Below are 10,838 nucleotides of genomic sequence, written 5' to 3' on the forward strand. Positions count from 1 at the left end.
TCTCTCCTTTTTTAATCAGCTGTATTTTAAGTAGCTTTGAAATACATTTTTCTCCAAAATGTTTTTCCTCTATGTTATTCGATCACAATGATATTTGGCTGGTCCTTGCTCTGATGCACGCCCAGTCCTGATGTCGACACAGTGGAAAAGTCCGCTCAGGCTGAGAGAAGGGCAGGACTGCAACAGGGAGAAGGTGTAAAAAATACAAAAGACCAGGCAAGGATGCTTTCAGTTGCAATCCTGCAGCCAACCGCTCAACGATCCGCAGGCTGGCAACGCACGTACGGGTGCTGGTCGTATCGGAGTCTGGTGCCTGGAGCTCACAGCATGCCTGCGCTCGGCATGCAGGAGGGCTCGGACAAGCCCAGCCTGCCCTGGGGTGAAACGGGACGGCTCAGCACAGCAGTCTCCGGAGAGCTTACCCTGTAGTTTTCCTCAAATCATGCATAACGTCTCGTTGAGCTGAAACGTCCGTTTATTTAACAGCAGTAATAATTTAAAATTATAAAAACCCTTTCAGTGTTGAGTATCAGAAGGGTGAGGTTATAAAGAAAAATAAATGGGACTTGAGATGGGGAAGGGAAGGATAATGGGGTCTATTTCAAGAGTTCATTTTTTCAGTGACAGCTATTGGCCCTCCCCAGCTGGAGATCCTGGGAGGGAGGCAGTATCATTACGCTTTCATTTTAAAGACTTCAATCTCCAAAGCAGAAGAGATAGTATCCAAGGGGAGGAGGAGCAAAAGAAATAAAGAAAGGAATCTCAAATTCAAACCCATACAAGCAACCTTTCCGTTCAGAATTGCAACCGCTAGCTCAGCGCCTCGCGTTTCCCATCTGTGGAGCGCAGCAGCCTTTCACTGCAATGGTTCAAAGTCCACGTGGCAAATGGATGATTTTATTAATAGACAGAGCTCTTCCCCCCCATCACAGAACTTGAGGCTTCTCATCTCTGAAGGACCGAGTCTCTGTGTCTTCAGAACTCAAAAAGGAATTCTGGGGGTGCTGCTTCCCCCTTGCTACCCTCCCCTCACTCTGCTCTGGAAGCCCCTTTCGTTGCTTACGTTGGCTGGGGAGGGAGGAAGGACAATGGACAGGGCCCCAGGGACAGAGGGTTGCATTAAGATTCATGAGTTGTTCGATGAGTTTTCATTACTTGGTGAGCTGGAGGAAGAGGAGGAGGAGGAGGATGAGAAGTTCATCCCCGTGAGTCCTGGGGGGTTTGTGGCAGTGTTCTGTCCACTTAAGCTTTTCCGGCACACAGGACACGTGTCATGCTTTGGAGAGCAGACAAAAACAAAACAAGAAATATGGGAAACAGGATTAGAAACACGATACAGGAGCAGCACTCAAGGAAAAGGCTAGGATGACACTCCTTCCTCTGATCAAAGGCTGCTCACGCTTAGGCCTCATCACGGAGGTATGAAAATATTTACAGAGAACAGTACCACCAGAAAAAACACCCAAGTGCTGCAAAACCCAAGCCACCCACTCGGACGGCACTAACCTGTTCCAGCCAAGGGACTATACAGCTGTTGTGGAATAGGTGATTGCAAGGTAACTGTCGGACACTTTCACCGACTGTATAGTCTTCTTTACACACAGGACACTCTAACCCAGAATCTGTATCATAAAAGGGAAGGCAAAACGCAGCTCAGCAATGAAGGAGAGAACGATACTCAAAGCACCTGACTCGGGTCCCATCACCTCTTCCCCTTCCCCCCACTGCTGCTTCATCCCTGCAGAGAGGAAAGCTTGCTGCTTTGCAGTTCCTACCACCATCACTCTACCTCTCACCGCCCTGGGTTTGCTTCATTGTTCCCTTCCCTTCTGCTTTTTCTTCTCTAACCACACTGAACTTTTCAGAACAGTTTGCCTCCCCAGGGTAAATCCATCCAGTCTACATGGCTCTTTTTTTTTTTTTTTTTTTTTTGTGAGTGTAACAGAGCAATACTTCAGCTCACTCCCCTCTTTGAAATGTTTTAGGCCTTGAAGGTACTAGCAGACAAAATGAAAATCCCAAGAAAACGTTGAACAGAACTTTCACAGAGCTCTTTGTGAATGATTCCCTGGAGGAGATACACATACCTACGTGTTCCTGTGCAATCTGTACGGTGGGGAGGGCCTGGATCTTTTCTTTGTCTGCTGGCGGCGGTCCAGTGTTTTCAAACTGATTTAGTAACTGAAAAAACAATAGGCCACAGAAGGCAGAAAGAAGATGTGAGCTCAGCAGCACACAGAACCTGTTCATTTACTGAACCAGGGCCCCTGCACCCTGCATCGCCTGCACTGTGGACCTTGTCTCCCCTTTCTGCACCTTCAGCGGTTAGCCCCCCTGCATCACAACAGCTGCTGGCGATTTTGCAGCACTGCACAAGAGGACAGGAGACACCATTATAATGCCAATTTTACCTGTGTAATAATTGCATCCAAGCCGTTGGCACCCCATGCGTAGTCCATTGGATTTGAATGCAAGACTCCCCTTTAAGAATAAGGACAACAATTACATTGGGCTGGGAGTACAAACAAGAACACTGTCAGAAAGAGCAGTACATCTTCCAACTCACCAAGGACCTAGTCCTAGGTTTGGTATTGTTGTAGGTGCAATAATTCCATTGACCAGCTGCTGGATAATTCTGAAAGACAAGAAAACCAGGATTATGTAAGAATTAATGTCTGCTAACTCCCAGCCCAGAAACACAACGTGGAAGGAGTGGCTAAATACTGTCACATCATCAGAGGGAAAAGGAAAAATATCCTGTAACAACTGCATCTTATGAACTGATTATTCATTGATAAAGAGACGTTTCAATATTTTATTCATAAGGGGTTAATTTCTGAAAAAGATGGCAAGTGGCTCTCCAGGATGCAGTTAAAGAAACACTAGTCTTGTTGTCCAGTGTTTTCTCTCGTTTCCCCTCACACTGAATACAACATTTTGGTAATACCTGGTAACGACCAGGGAATGTTTTCTCATTGCAGGTTTAACGGTCAAAACTCCCAGCCACGCTGCAGTCCATGCCACTGTGCTCAGGTGAAATGGCCCCTGTAAACCCAAGGCAAGAGCTTGCCAACAGCTGCAGGCCCAGCTGAAGCCTGACCATCCAGCAGCGTGACTTCGCAGGCGCAAAGCTGAGCACCTACGGAAGAGTCGCACTGGACAGCCGTCTTTAGGAGACTGCTCCTCAGACTGCTGAGAACAAGGGACGGGCTGATTTTCAGCTACCTCTCGTCAGTGAAAAATAATGGGGCTTCCTCCACAAGAACCTGGCAGTTGTTCTCACCCTTCTAGTGTGGGAACTCCCTCGTGCCTGCCAGCGGCACGGCGTGTGGCAAGGCGGGCTCGGGGCTGCCTCGCACCATATCGATGCCGAGACTGATGCTCTCGCTCCCTCCGGTTCTCAGAGTCCCTGTTGTCTTCCGACTGCACACTGGACCCGAATGGAAACTCAAAGCTGTCATCAAAGATCCCAAAGGCAAACTGGCCGTAGCCCTGTGGCAAGGTGAATAAGTGCTGATCCACGTTCTGGGAGGGAGAGAATTCAGGGAACAGATTGTAATGAGGAGAGAAACAGCTCTTATCTTTCATGCCTGCTATTTCACCAGCCTTCCAACAAAGACTAGCCTCTTCAGAGCCCCAGCAACTCACAAGCCTTGGTTGACACAGGTGGATCAGTGCACTTGGAGGCAGCTTAGTGAGGAACAGACACAGACTGAAACTACATACGAAGGTAAGAAATTACTACAACTTCCCTGGTTTCTCTTTAGCTGCTGCATGTAACTGCTGCTTTTTAAGCTGAGGCTACTGCATAGCAACACACCCAGACAGCTCAATAAATCCCAGCTTAGCCCCCTCACAACAAGAATAAGCTATAAGTGATGGTCCTATTAAAAACACGCAGTAAAAATATGACAGTCATATTTCAGGAGCAGCATGTGGATGATATTAATATCTCCCTTCCCAAATTTTGTTATAATCCGGGGAACATTTAAACAATGGACTAATGGAAAAACACTTCAATTCAATGGCAAAGCAGAAAGTGTTGGAAGAGATAAGAGAGGACTCACCTCAAAAGGATGCCTGCTCTGATCACTGGTTGACGTAGAGGAGCTGGTCTCATTGTCAGCGTTCCTGTGAAGAATGAAGAGCACTGGTAAGCCTCAGAAGGGTGCTATGAAAACATCTTCCCAGCAGAGGGGAGCGAGGGACATGAGTTTGACAGGAAAAGCAGACACCATAGCTGCATGGTAGCAGCACATGGGAAGCGACCAATTCATTTTTGTGGCGAGCCAGAGCTTGAAGGGACCTCAGAGGTCTGCTCACCTTGCCTTCCGCCCCAGGGTAGGGTCAGCTCCACGCAGAAACTCGTCTGCCCTCAGCTGATGTTTTTCTAATTGTCCATATCAGTTTTAATTTTTCCCTCCCTGCAACCTTCATTTTCCCACAGCTTCACCCATGTCTCCCCACCTTTTTAGATGCTGATTTCATGAAGCTACAGAGAAGTGACTGAACCACGAAGTCAAGCAAGGATTCCCTGTACAGTCCACCTCAAATAAATCAGCTAATCCTCTGGAGCACCAGGAAGAGAAGACTTAAGGTACAAACCCTGACCACTATGACCCAAACACGCTTAAGTCTAATCTTGAATCAAAGGAACTTCTCTGTTGCAGATGCATGTGACTAAATGGGACAGATTATTAGGAAAACTCTTAATGCTGTTAGGCTTCTGCTTTTAGAGAGCTGCAGGAACATTTACTGCTCAGCATCCAGGTCTATGCTTTGACATTCATGGTAACAAAAAACTAAGGTTCAGTGATTATGTGACTCTCCCAAGGTCACAGCAAATCACCAATACAGTTAGGATTAGCCAGGACTGATTTTCAGCCTCTAAGGTTGGTGTAGTCAGACCAAACGTCACCTTGTCAGTACAGAAACCTCAATCTGTAAAGACCACCTCTCTCAGCAGGCAGCAACACGCGTCTGGCACCCCTCCATGCCCTTGCACTGAATGCCTGCCTGCACGCTGCCTATCCCGAAGCCAGTCACAGCCAAGGTCCGGCAAACGTGTCTGAAACATTTTAAGACATTTCTCTTGCTCTTGCCCCTTCTGACACTGCCAGAGAGCAGTCCCACTACTGAATCAGCAGTAAAGCACGTGAATGCAGATCTCAGCTGCTCCAGTGCAGGGTCCAAAGTCTCAGTTAAAACGTTTCACCATTAGTACTCTAAGTTATTAAATTAAACACTGAAGCATACGTATGCTCTCCATAACCCTCTCAGGAATCTGTGTTATCTCTACCCTGACGTCTCAAACCAGTTCAGAGCTACCACATGCCATGGGGAAAGCCTCTCTGCCACCTTTTTTTGTTTGTTTTAAATCAACCCATTCCTCCCACGCCCTTTACCAGCAACGTATGACACTCAGCAGTCCCAAGGCTGATTTACCTGTAGATGCAAACTATGCAAATTAAGCACTATATACCCATAGTGAGGAACGATGAGCCAAATATTGGGCAGAAGTAATAAAAACGGTGTATTTAGTATCCGACATTGCCTTTTGACTAGAAAAAAGGAAAAGGGCAAAGCAGACTTGGTTCACTCTAGCAATAGCCTTTGGGGCAGCACATTACCTTGGCTCTTCAGGAAGTTCTTCAATAAAACCAGATTCACACCGTGGGCAAATATAGTCCTATGGGAGAAGAAATACTGAATGAGAAAAGAAAGTGGTTCGTAAAAGCTGCAAAGGGTGCCTTCAGTGTGATGAGGTGGAAGAAAAGAGTCCTGCAGCCCATCGTCCCAAACGCATGCCACAATTACAGAGCCAAAAAGACCCCAAACCACTGATATTTGCCTTCACCAGACTAGTGAGGCAAATTGTTAAGCCTGAGCCTGTTTGGAACTTGGCTTTAGAAAAGATTTGGATTACACTAATTAATCCCCAGTATAGACAAAGCATTAGAGAACATCTGATGCAGTTCTGGGTGAAGTGAAAGCAAAACCACCGGCCTTCCCAGAAAAGCAGCACTGAAACACTAGTTTTTAAATAGCTGCATGTTTTGAGGGCCTTCTCCTGCGCCCCTCAAGGAGCCAAACTGTCCTAATGGAAGAAACGAGGAGGGAATTGCAGCACGGGCTAATCACAGTGTCACTGTCGCTTAGGAAGGTCTGAATGGAAAGCTATTACTAATGTAGTCTGGGGTTCACACCACACAGAGGTCAAGGAGACACAAGAGGGTCATTCTGCAACACACAATGCCAGAATTTTACAGTCCCATGCTCAACGCTCATTACAGAAAGCTACTGCCACCCCTGTAGCCTTTAACACTGAAGACTGAATATGTTGGAACAAACAGCCTGCGTGTGCAGAAGCAGGATTCCTCAGGAGTTTGCAACAGTCACTTTTCCTCACAATTCCTGGTGTTAGTGAAGAATTTATATTCCACAACCATACTGTCCTAGTGAGCAGCAGCCCAGAAGGCTCGCGATCCTGAAAGGAAGTTACTTCACTTTTCAACGCTCGAGAAGAAGCAGCACCACGCAGCACTGCTGGGTCAGAAGAGGAAGTGGCAGACCCTGTACCTAACCCCAACCACGGCCGAGGTGGAACAGCCACCACGGGCAAACACAACTGCTCAAAACCCTGTGCTGGCAAAGCCAGGCTCAGCATGGAAGAAATTTAAGAGCTTCTAAAAATAATGCTACTTCCCTTTACTACTGCTACGTTTGAATTGGCACAGGCCCTTAAACAAAGTCAATGGATTCCCCAAAAGAGGAGAGGATGCCAGCCACGTGGGTTCGCTCTGATAAGACATCTGGGATCGCTCCTCCAGCCACCGCAGAAAAGCCTGATAAGGCCCCAGCACAAGGCAGCAGCACCAGTGATCCACTCAACGCTGCCCCTGCCTGCCCAGCAAGATAAGGAAGCAGCAAACACCAAGACCTAGAAACAGACTGGAAGAGAAGTTGCTGCTCCCTCTTCTGCGCAGGACTCTTTAGATTTGCAATTGTGAAATAACTGCGTCTACGCAATTTACGCGTTTGATTTCAAGAACATTTCTACACCATCCAAATTCTTCTCAAAGTTGGTTCCTGGCACACGGGAACTTCTGTGTTGATCACAGAAAATCAGATCAACTGCCTCTGCCTTTGAAATACGCCCTCGCTGTTTTATGTTCCAGCAGCACGCCACTGGGGTAAATTATCACGGTAGCTACACTCGAGCAGTGAGCGACTTACTTCTCTCAACTCTCCTATTTAAGGGAGGCTTTTTTTTCCTGTGTGCATACAGACAACTCTGAACACAGGGATCAGCAAATTCCTCTGCAGCTGGAACAGCACAAATGTCAAAGTTTGTTGTTTCTCAGGCTGTCTGAATCACTCCTTTTGCAGCGTATGCTACGGTATCGGCAGTAGCTTGGTCTGCAAACAGTAAGTGAAACCGAATGAACTTGGGCCCCCAAAACAAGTTGATTAACTGGAAATTAACTAGACCTGAATCAACAAAAGCAGTTGTCTGCTCCCCACCATGGTTCAGTGCGTTCACTGCCAGATGTGCTCTGCTGGCACAAGCCTGACATGGGGTGTTTAAACAAAAATCAGTGACCGATATTTCTGGGTTCCAACCTTCAGCTCCCGAGCCACTTTCTCCAGCCGGTCTGTGTATTTAGCAGGAACATTATCAAGAGTTTTGTCCTCACACTTAAATACAAGCTGTGAGATTTACCAGCAAGGCCTACCCTCACCTAACCAGTAAGACCGATGGAGAGGGCAAAAGGACAAATGGCACGTCACAAAACCAAACTGACGGTGAAGTCTAATCAACCATGGCAGAGAGACACCTATGCTCACAATCAAGCTGTTGGGTGACTTTTAAAATTCAATAAACTAACAAAAAGCAATGCCTTATTCTGACGAGACGCTGTGAAAAGTTTCAGACAGATAGAGACTGACAGGATCCTCCGAATCAAATTTAACATCTCGCAGTATTTGGCAAGCGATCAACAGAAAATCTAGCCGTGGCTCACCACGATGTTTTAGCCAGTTCCTCTCCAACAGCCAACGCTCCTTTTCTACCCACACCAGGAAAATATGACTCCTTACAAGCAGGGGTTTTACTCGGCGATTAAAGCACATTCTGCTCACAGGCTGCACCTAGCCTACAAAGCACTTCTGCGTTAATGAGGGGAAACAGAGCGGACGTTATCGTTTGGGCGCTTGCCACGTCTTAGATATTATCACCCGTGAAGCTTTTCCCCTGCTCATTTAAATCCGACTGAAAAAGGCAAGACAGAACCCCCCTCATTGTCCCACGCCGGACAAAGAAGCGGGGGTAACGGTGCCTGAGCCCGGGGGTGTCACACCAAGGACCCTTTCCGCCGGCTGCAGGGAGGGGGGTGCGGAAGGCGCGGGGCTGGGCCGGGGGAGGGCTGCTGCAGGCCGGGACCACCGCCCTCAGGCCCGCCCTGAGGCAGGGCTGCTCGGCGGGCCCCCCCGCTCCCCGCAGCACGGCTGGAGCGCACGAACCACGGCGGCCCCGCGCAGAGCCGCGCTGGGCCCCCCGCCCCCGGCCGAGGAGGGCGCAGGGCCCCCTCCCGCCGCGCCGCCGCCGCCACACCCGGCGCGGGCTCCACCGGCTGCTTCCCCTCGGCCGGCGGCGCCCCATTCCCCCCCCCCGCAGCCCTCAGCGCCCCCGTTTCCTCGCTCCGGAGCCCTCCGGAGCCCCTCCCAGCGCCCCCCGCTCCCCACCCCGAGCCCCCCCAGCCCTCCCCGCCCCGAGGGCCCAGCCCCCCGCCGGCGCCCCGGGCCTCCCTCAGGCCTCACCCCACGTGCCCGACCCGCCGGGGCCCCACCCGCCCCGGCCCGCGCCCCCGGGCTCCCCCACCCCCCGCCGGCCCGCGGCCGGGCCCCCACCCCGCTCACGGGCAGGCGCGGGGCGATCTCGGCCGAGCAGCAGTGGCAGAAGAACCGTCCCGGCTGCGGTGAAGCCTCCGCCATCTTCCCACCGCCCCCCCCGCGCCTCGCCCCGCCCCGCCCAGCGACGCACGCGGAGGACGACGGCGGCCGAGCGGGGACAAGAAAGGGAGAGGCGACGGGAAGGCGGGACGGGCGGGGAAACGCTCCGGGGAGGCGGGGCCGAAGGCGTGGCTTAAGCGAGGGGCGGGGCTTAGTGTTTATAAGGAGCGCGGGGGGCCCCGGTCCCGATTGTCCCCGGCCCCTTCCTGGTCCCTCTGGGCTCTGGGCCCGCCGTACCCCGGGCTGGGAGGCCTGGAGCGCTGCCTGAGCCCTCCGGGCGCCTGACGGCCCGTGGGGAGGGCGCAGCGCTGAGTGCGGAGGAGTCCTGGTGAGCAGGAGCGGGAGGGGGCTGCAGCCGCCGCCGGCCCAGGCTGTCCCCCGGATTTGTTCCCGTTCCTGTGCTTTCGCTGTTCCTTCCCGGTTTTTAATAGAATTGTGGGAAAGGGGCTTCCACACCTCAGCTCAGAACTTGAACGATTTCTTTTTTAAAAGAGGGGGGAGAAGAGATGGGGAGAGAGTGAGTCCCGCAAAAGTGACGACAAAATGGTTTTCCGGTGAAAACGGAAGATTTGCTTAAAAAAGTAGCAATAGTCGCAAGGGAATGCGAATGTTGAATTCCAGCAAAAATCCCTTAAGCGGGGTGTTTCCCCCGGATCTCCCCGTGGATGTTGGCAGGTGCTGGAGAGGTCTCAGCGGGGGGTGGCAGATGAAGTCTCTCTTTTTCGGGTTGTTCCTTCCCCGGCTGAGTTCCTCGGGGTGACGCAGAAATGAGCTGGGGGCCCAGGTGCTCGTCGGCCTGTGCGCGGCCCTGCCTGCTCGGGAGCGTGCTGAAAACCCCCCGGAGCGCTCGGTTCAAGCCCGACCTCTTCCCAAGGCCGCGGCTTTTGGGGGAGCACGGGGTCTGCATGGCCCTCACCGGGGTCCTGGGCATCCGTGGGCCACCACTGTGGAGCCGGGGTCTGGGGGCTTCTGCATGGCGGGGCTGTGGGGTTTGGGGTCCGAGGGTGATGGGGCTGCGGGGTTTGGGGTCTGAGGGTGGCGGTGCTGCGGGGTCTGGGGGGTTCTGCATGGCGGGGTTTGGGGTCCGAGGGTGGCGGTGCTGCGGGGTCTGGGGGGTTCTGCATGGCGGGGTTTGGGGTCCGAGGGTGATGGGGCTGCGGGGTTTGGGGTTTGGGGTCTGAGGGTGGCGGTGCTGCGGGGTCTGGGGGGTTCTGCATGGCGGGGTTTGGGGTCCGAGGGTGGTGGGGCTGCGGGGTCTGTGGGGTTCTGCATGGCGGGGTTTGGGGTCCGAGGGTGATGGGGCTGCGGGGTTTGGGGTTTGGGGTCCGAGGGTGGCGGTGCTGCGGGGTCTGGGGGGTTCTGCATGGCGGGTTTTGGGGTCCGAGGGTGGCGGTGCTGCGGGGTCTGGGGGGTTCTGCATGGCGGGGTTTGGGGTCCGAGGGTGATGGGGCTGCGGGGTTTGGGGTTTGGGGTCCGAGGGTGGCGGTGCTGCGGGGTCTGGGGGGTTCTGCATGGCGGGTTTTGGGGTCCGAGGGTGGCGGTGCTGCGGGGTCTGGGGGGTTCTGCATGGCGGGGTTTGGGGTCCGAGGGTGGTGGGGCTGCGGGGTCTGGGGGGTTCTGCATGGCGGGGTTGGGGTCCGGGGGTGGCGGGGCTGCGGGGTTGGGGTCCGGGGGTGGCGGAGCTGCGGGGTTGGGGTCCGGGGGTGGCGGTGCTGCGGGGTTGGGGTCCGGGGGTGGCGGTGCCCGCCGGGCCCGGGCTCCAGCAGGTGGCACCTTCGCCCCGGGTTGGCGGCTCCGCTTTGGTCCGGGCGAAGGCGCCGCGGGGG

General features: G+C 52.9%; 1 protein-coding gene across 2 annotated transcripts; it reads right to left on the reverse strand.

Annotated features, from left to right (window-relative positions):
• On the reverse strand, nt 1-8,994 carry RNF126 (ring finger protein 126). Of its 2 annotated transcripts, none has more exons than XM_059831814.1 (9): nt 8,920-8,994; nt 5,631-5,689; nt 4,068-4,131; nt 3,353-3,525; nt 2,567-2,635; nt 2,412-2,481; nt 2,088-2,181; nt 1,507-1,622; nt 1-1,276 (listed from the first exon to the last, which is right to left on the reverse strand). In XM_059831814.1, exons 1-9 carry the CDS (start codon nt 8,992-8,994, stop codon nt 1,127-1,129), a joined length of 870 nt encoding a protein of 289 aa, XP_059687797.1. In that variant the 3' UTR covers nt 1-1,126. The 2 variants fall into 2 exon arrangements, with proteins under 2 accessions (XP_059687797.1, XP_059687796.1); XM_059831813.1 differs by having other exon boundaries at nt 3,284-3,525.
• Between the last annotated feature and the right edge of the window lie 1,844 nt (nt 8,995-10,838).

Source organism: Gavia stellata, chromosome 32 (genome assembly GCF_030936135.1).
Source record: "Gavia stellata isolate bGavSte3 chromosome 32, bGavSte3.hap2, whole genome shotgun sequence".
NCBI classification, from domain to species: domain Eukaryota; kingdom Metazoa; phylum Chordata; class Aves; order Gaviiformes; family Gaviidae; genus Gavia; species Gavia stellata.

What these genes read in the sequence shown, in the direction of transcription:
- RNF126 (XM_059831813.1), bottom strand. Translation starts at nt 8,994, where the DNA reads ATGGCGGAGGCTTCACCGCAGCCGGGACGGTTCTTCTGCCACTGCTGC. An exon ending in GGAGTTCCCACACTAGAAGG is followed by an intron (nt 2,636 to 3,283) that starts GTGAGAACAACT and finishes CTTGTCTTTCAG; the next exon opens with AATTATCCAGCAGCTGGTCA. An exon ending in AACCTAGGACTAGGTCCTTG is followed by an intron (nt 2,482 to 2,566) that starts GTGAGTTGGAAG and finishes TTATTCTTAAAG; the next exon opens with GGGAGTCTTGCATTCAAATC.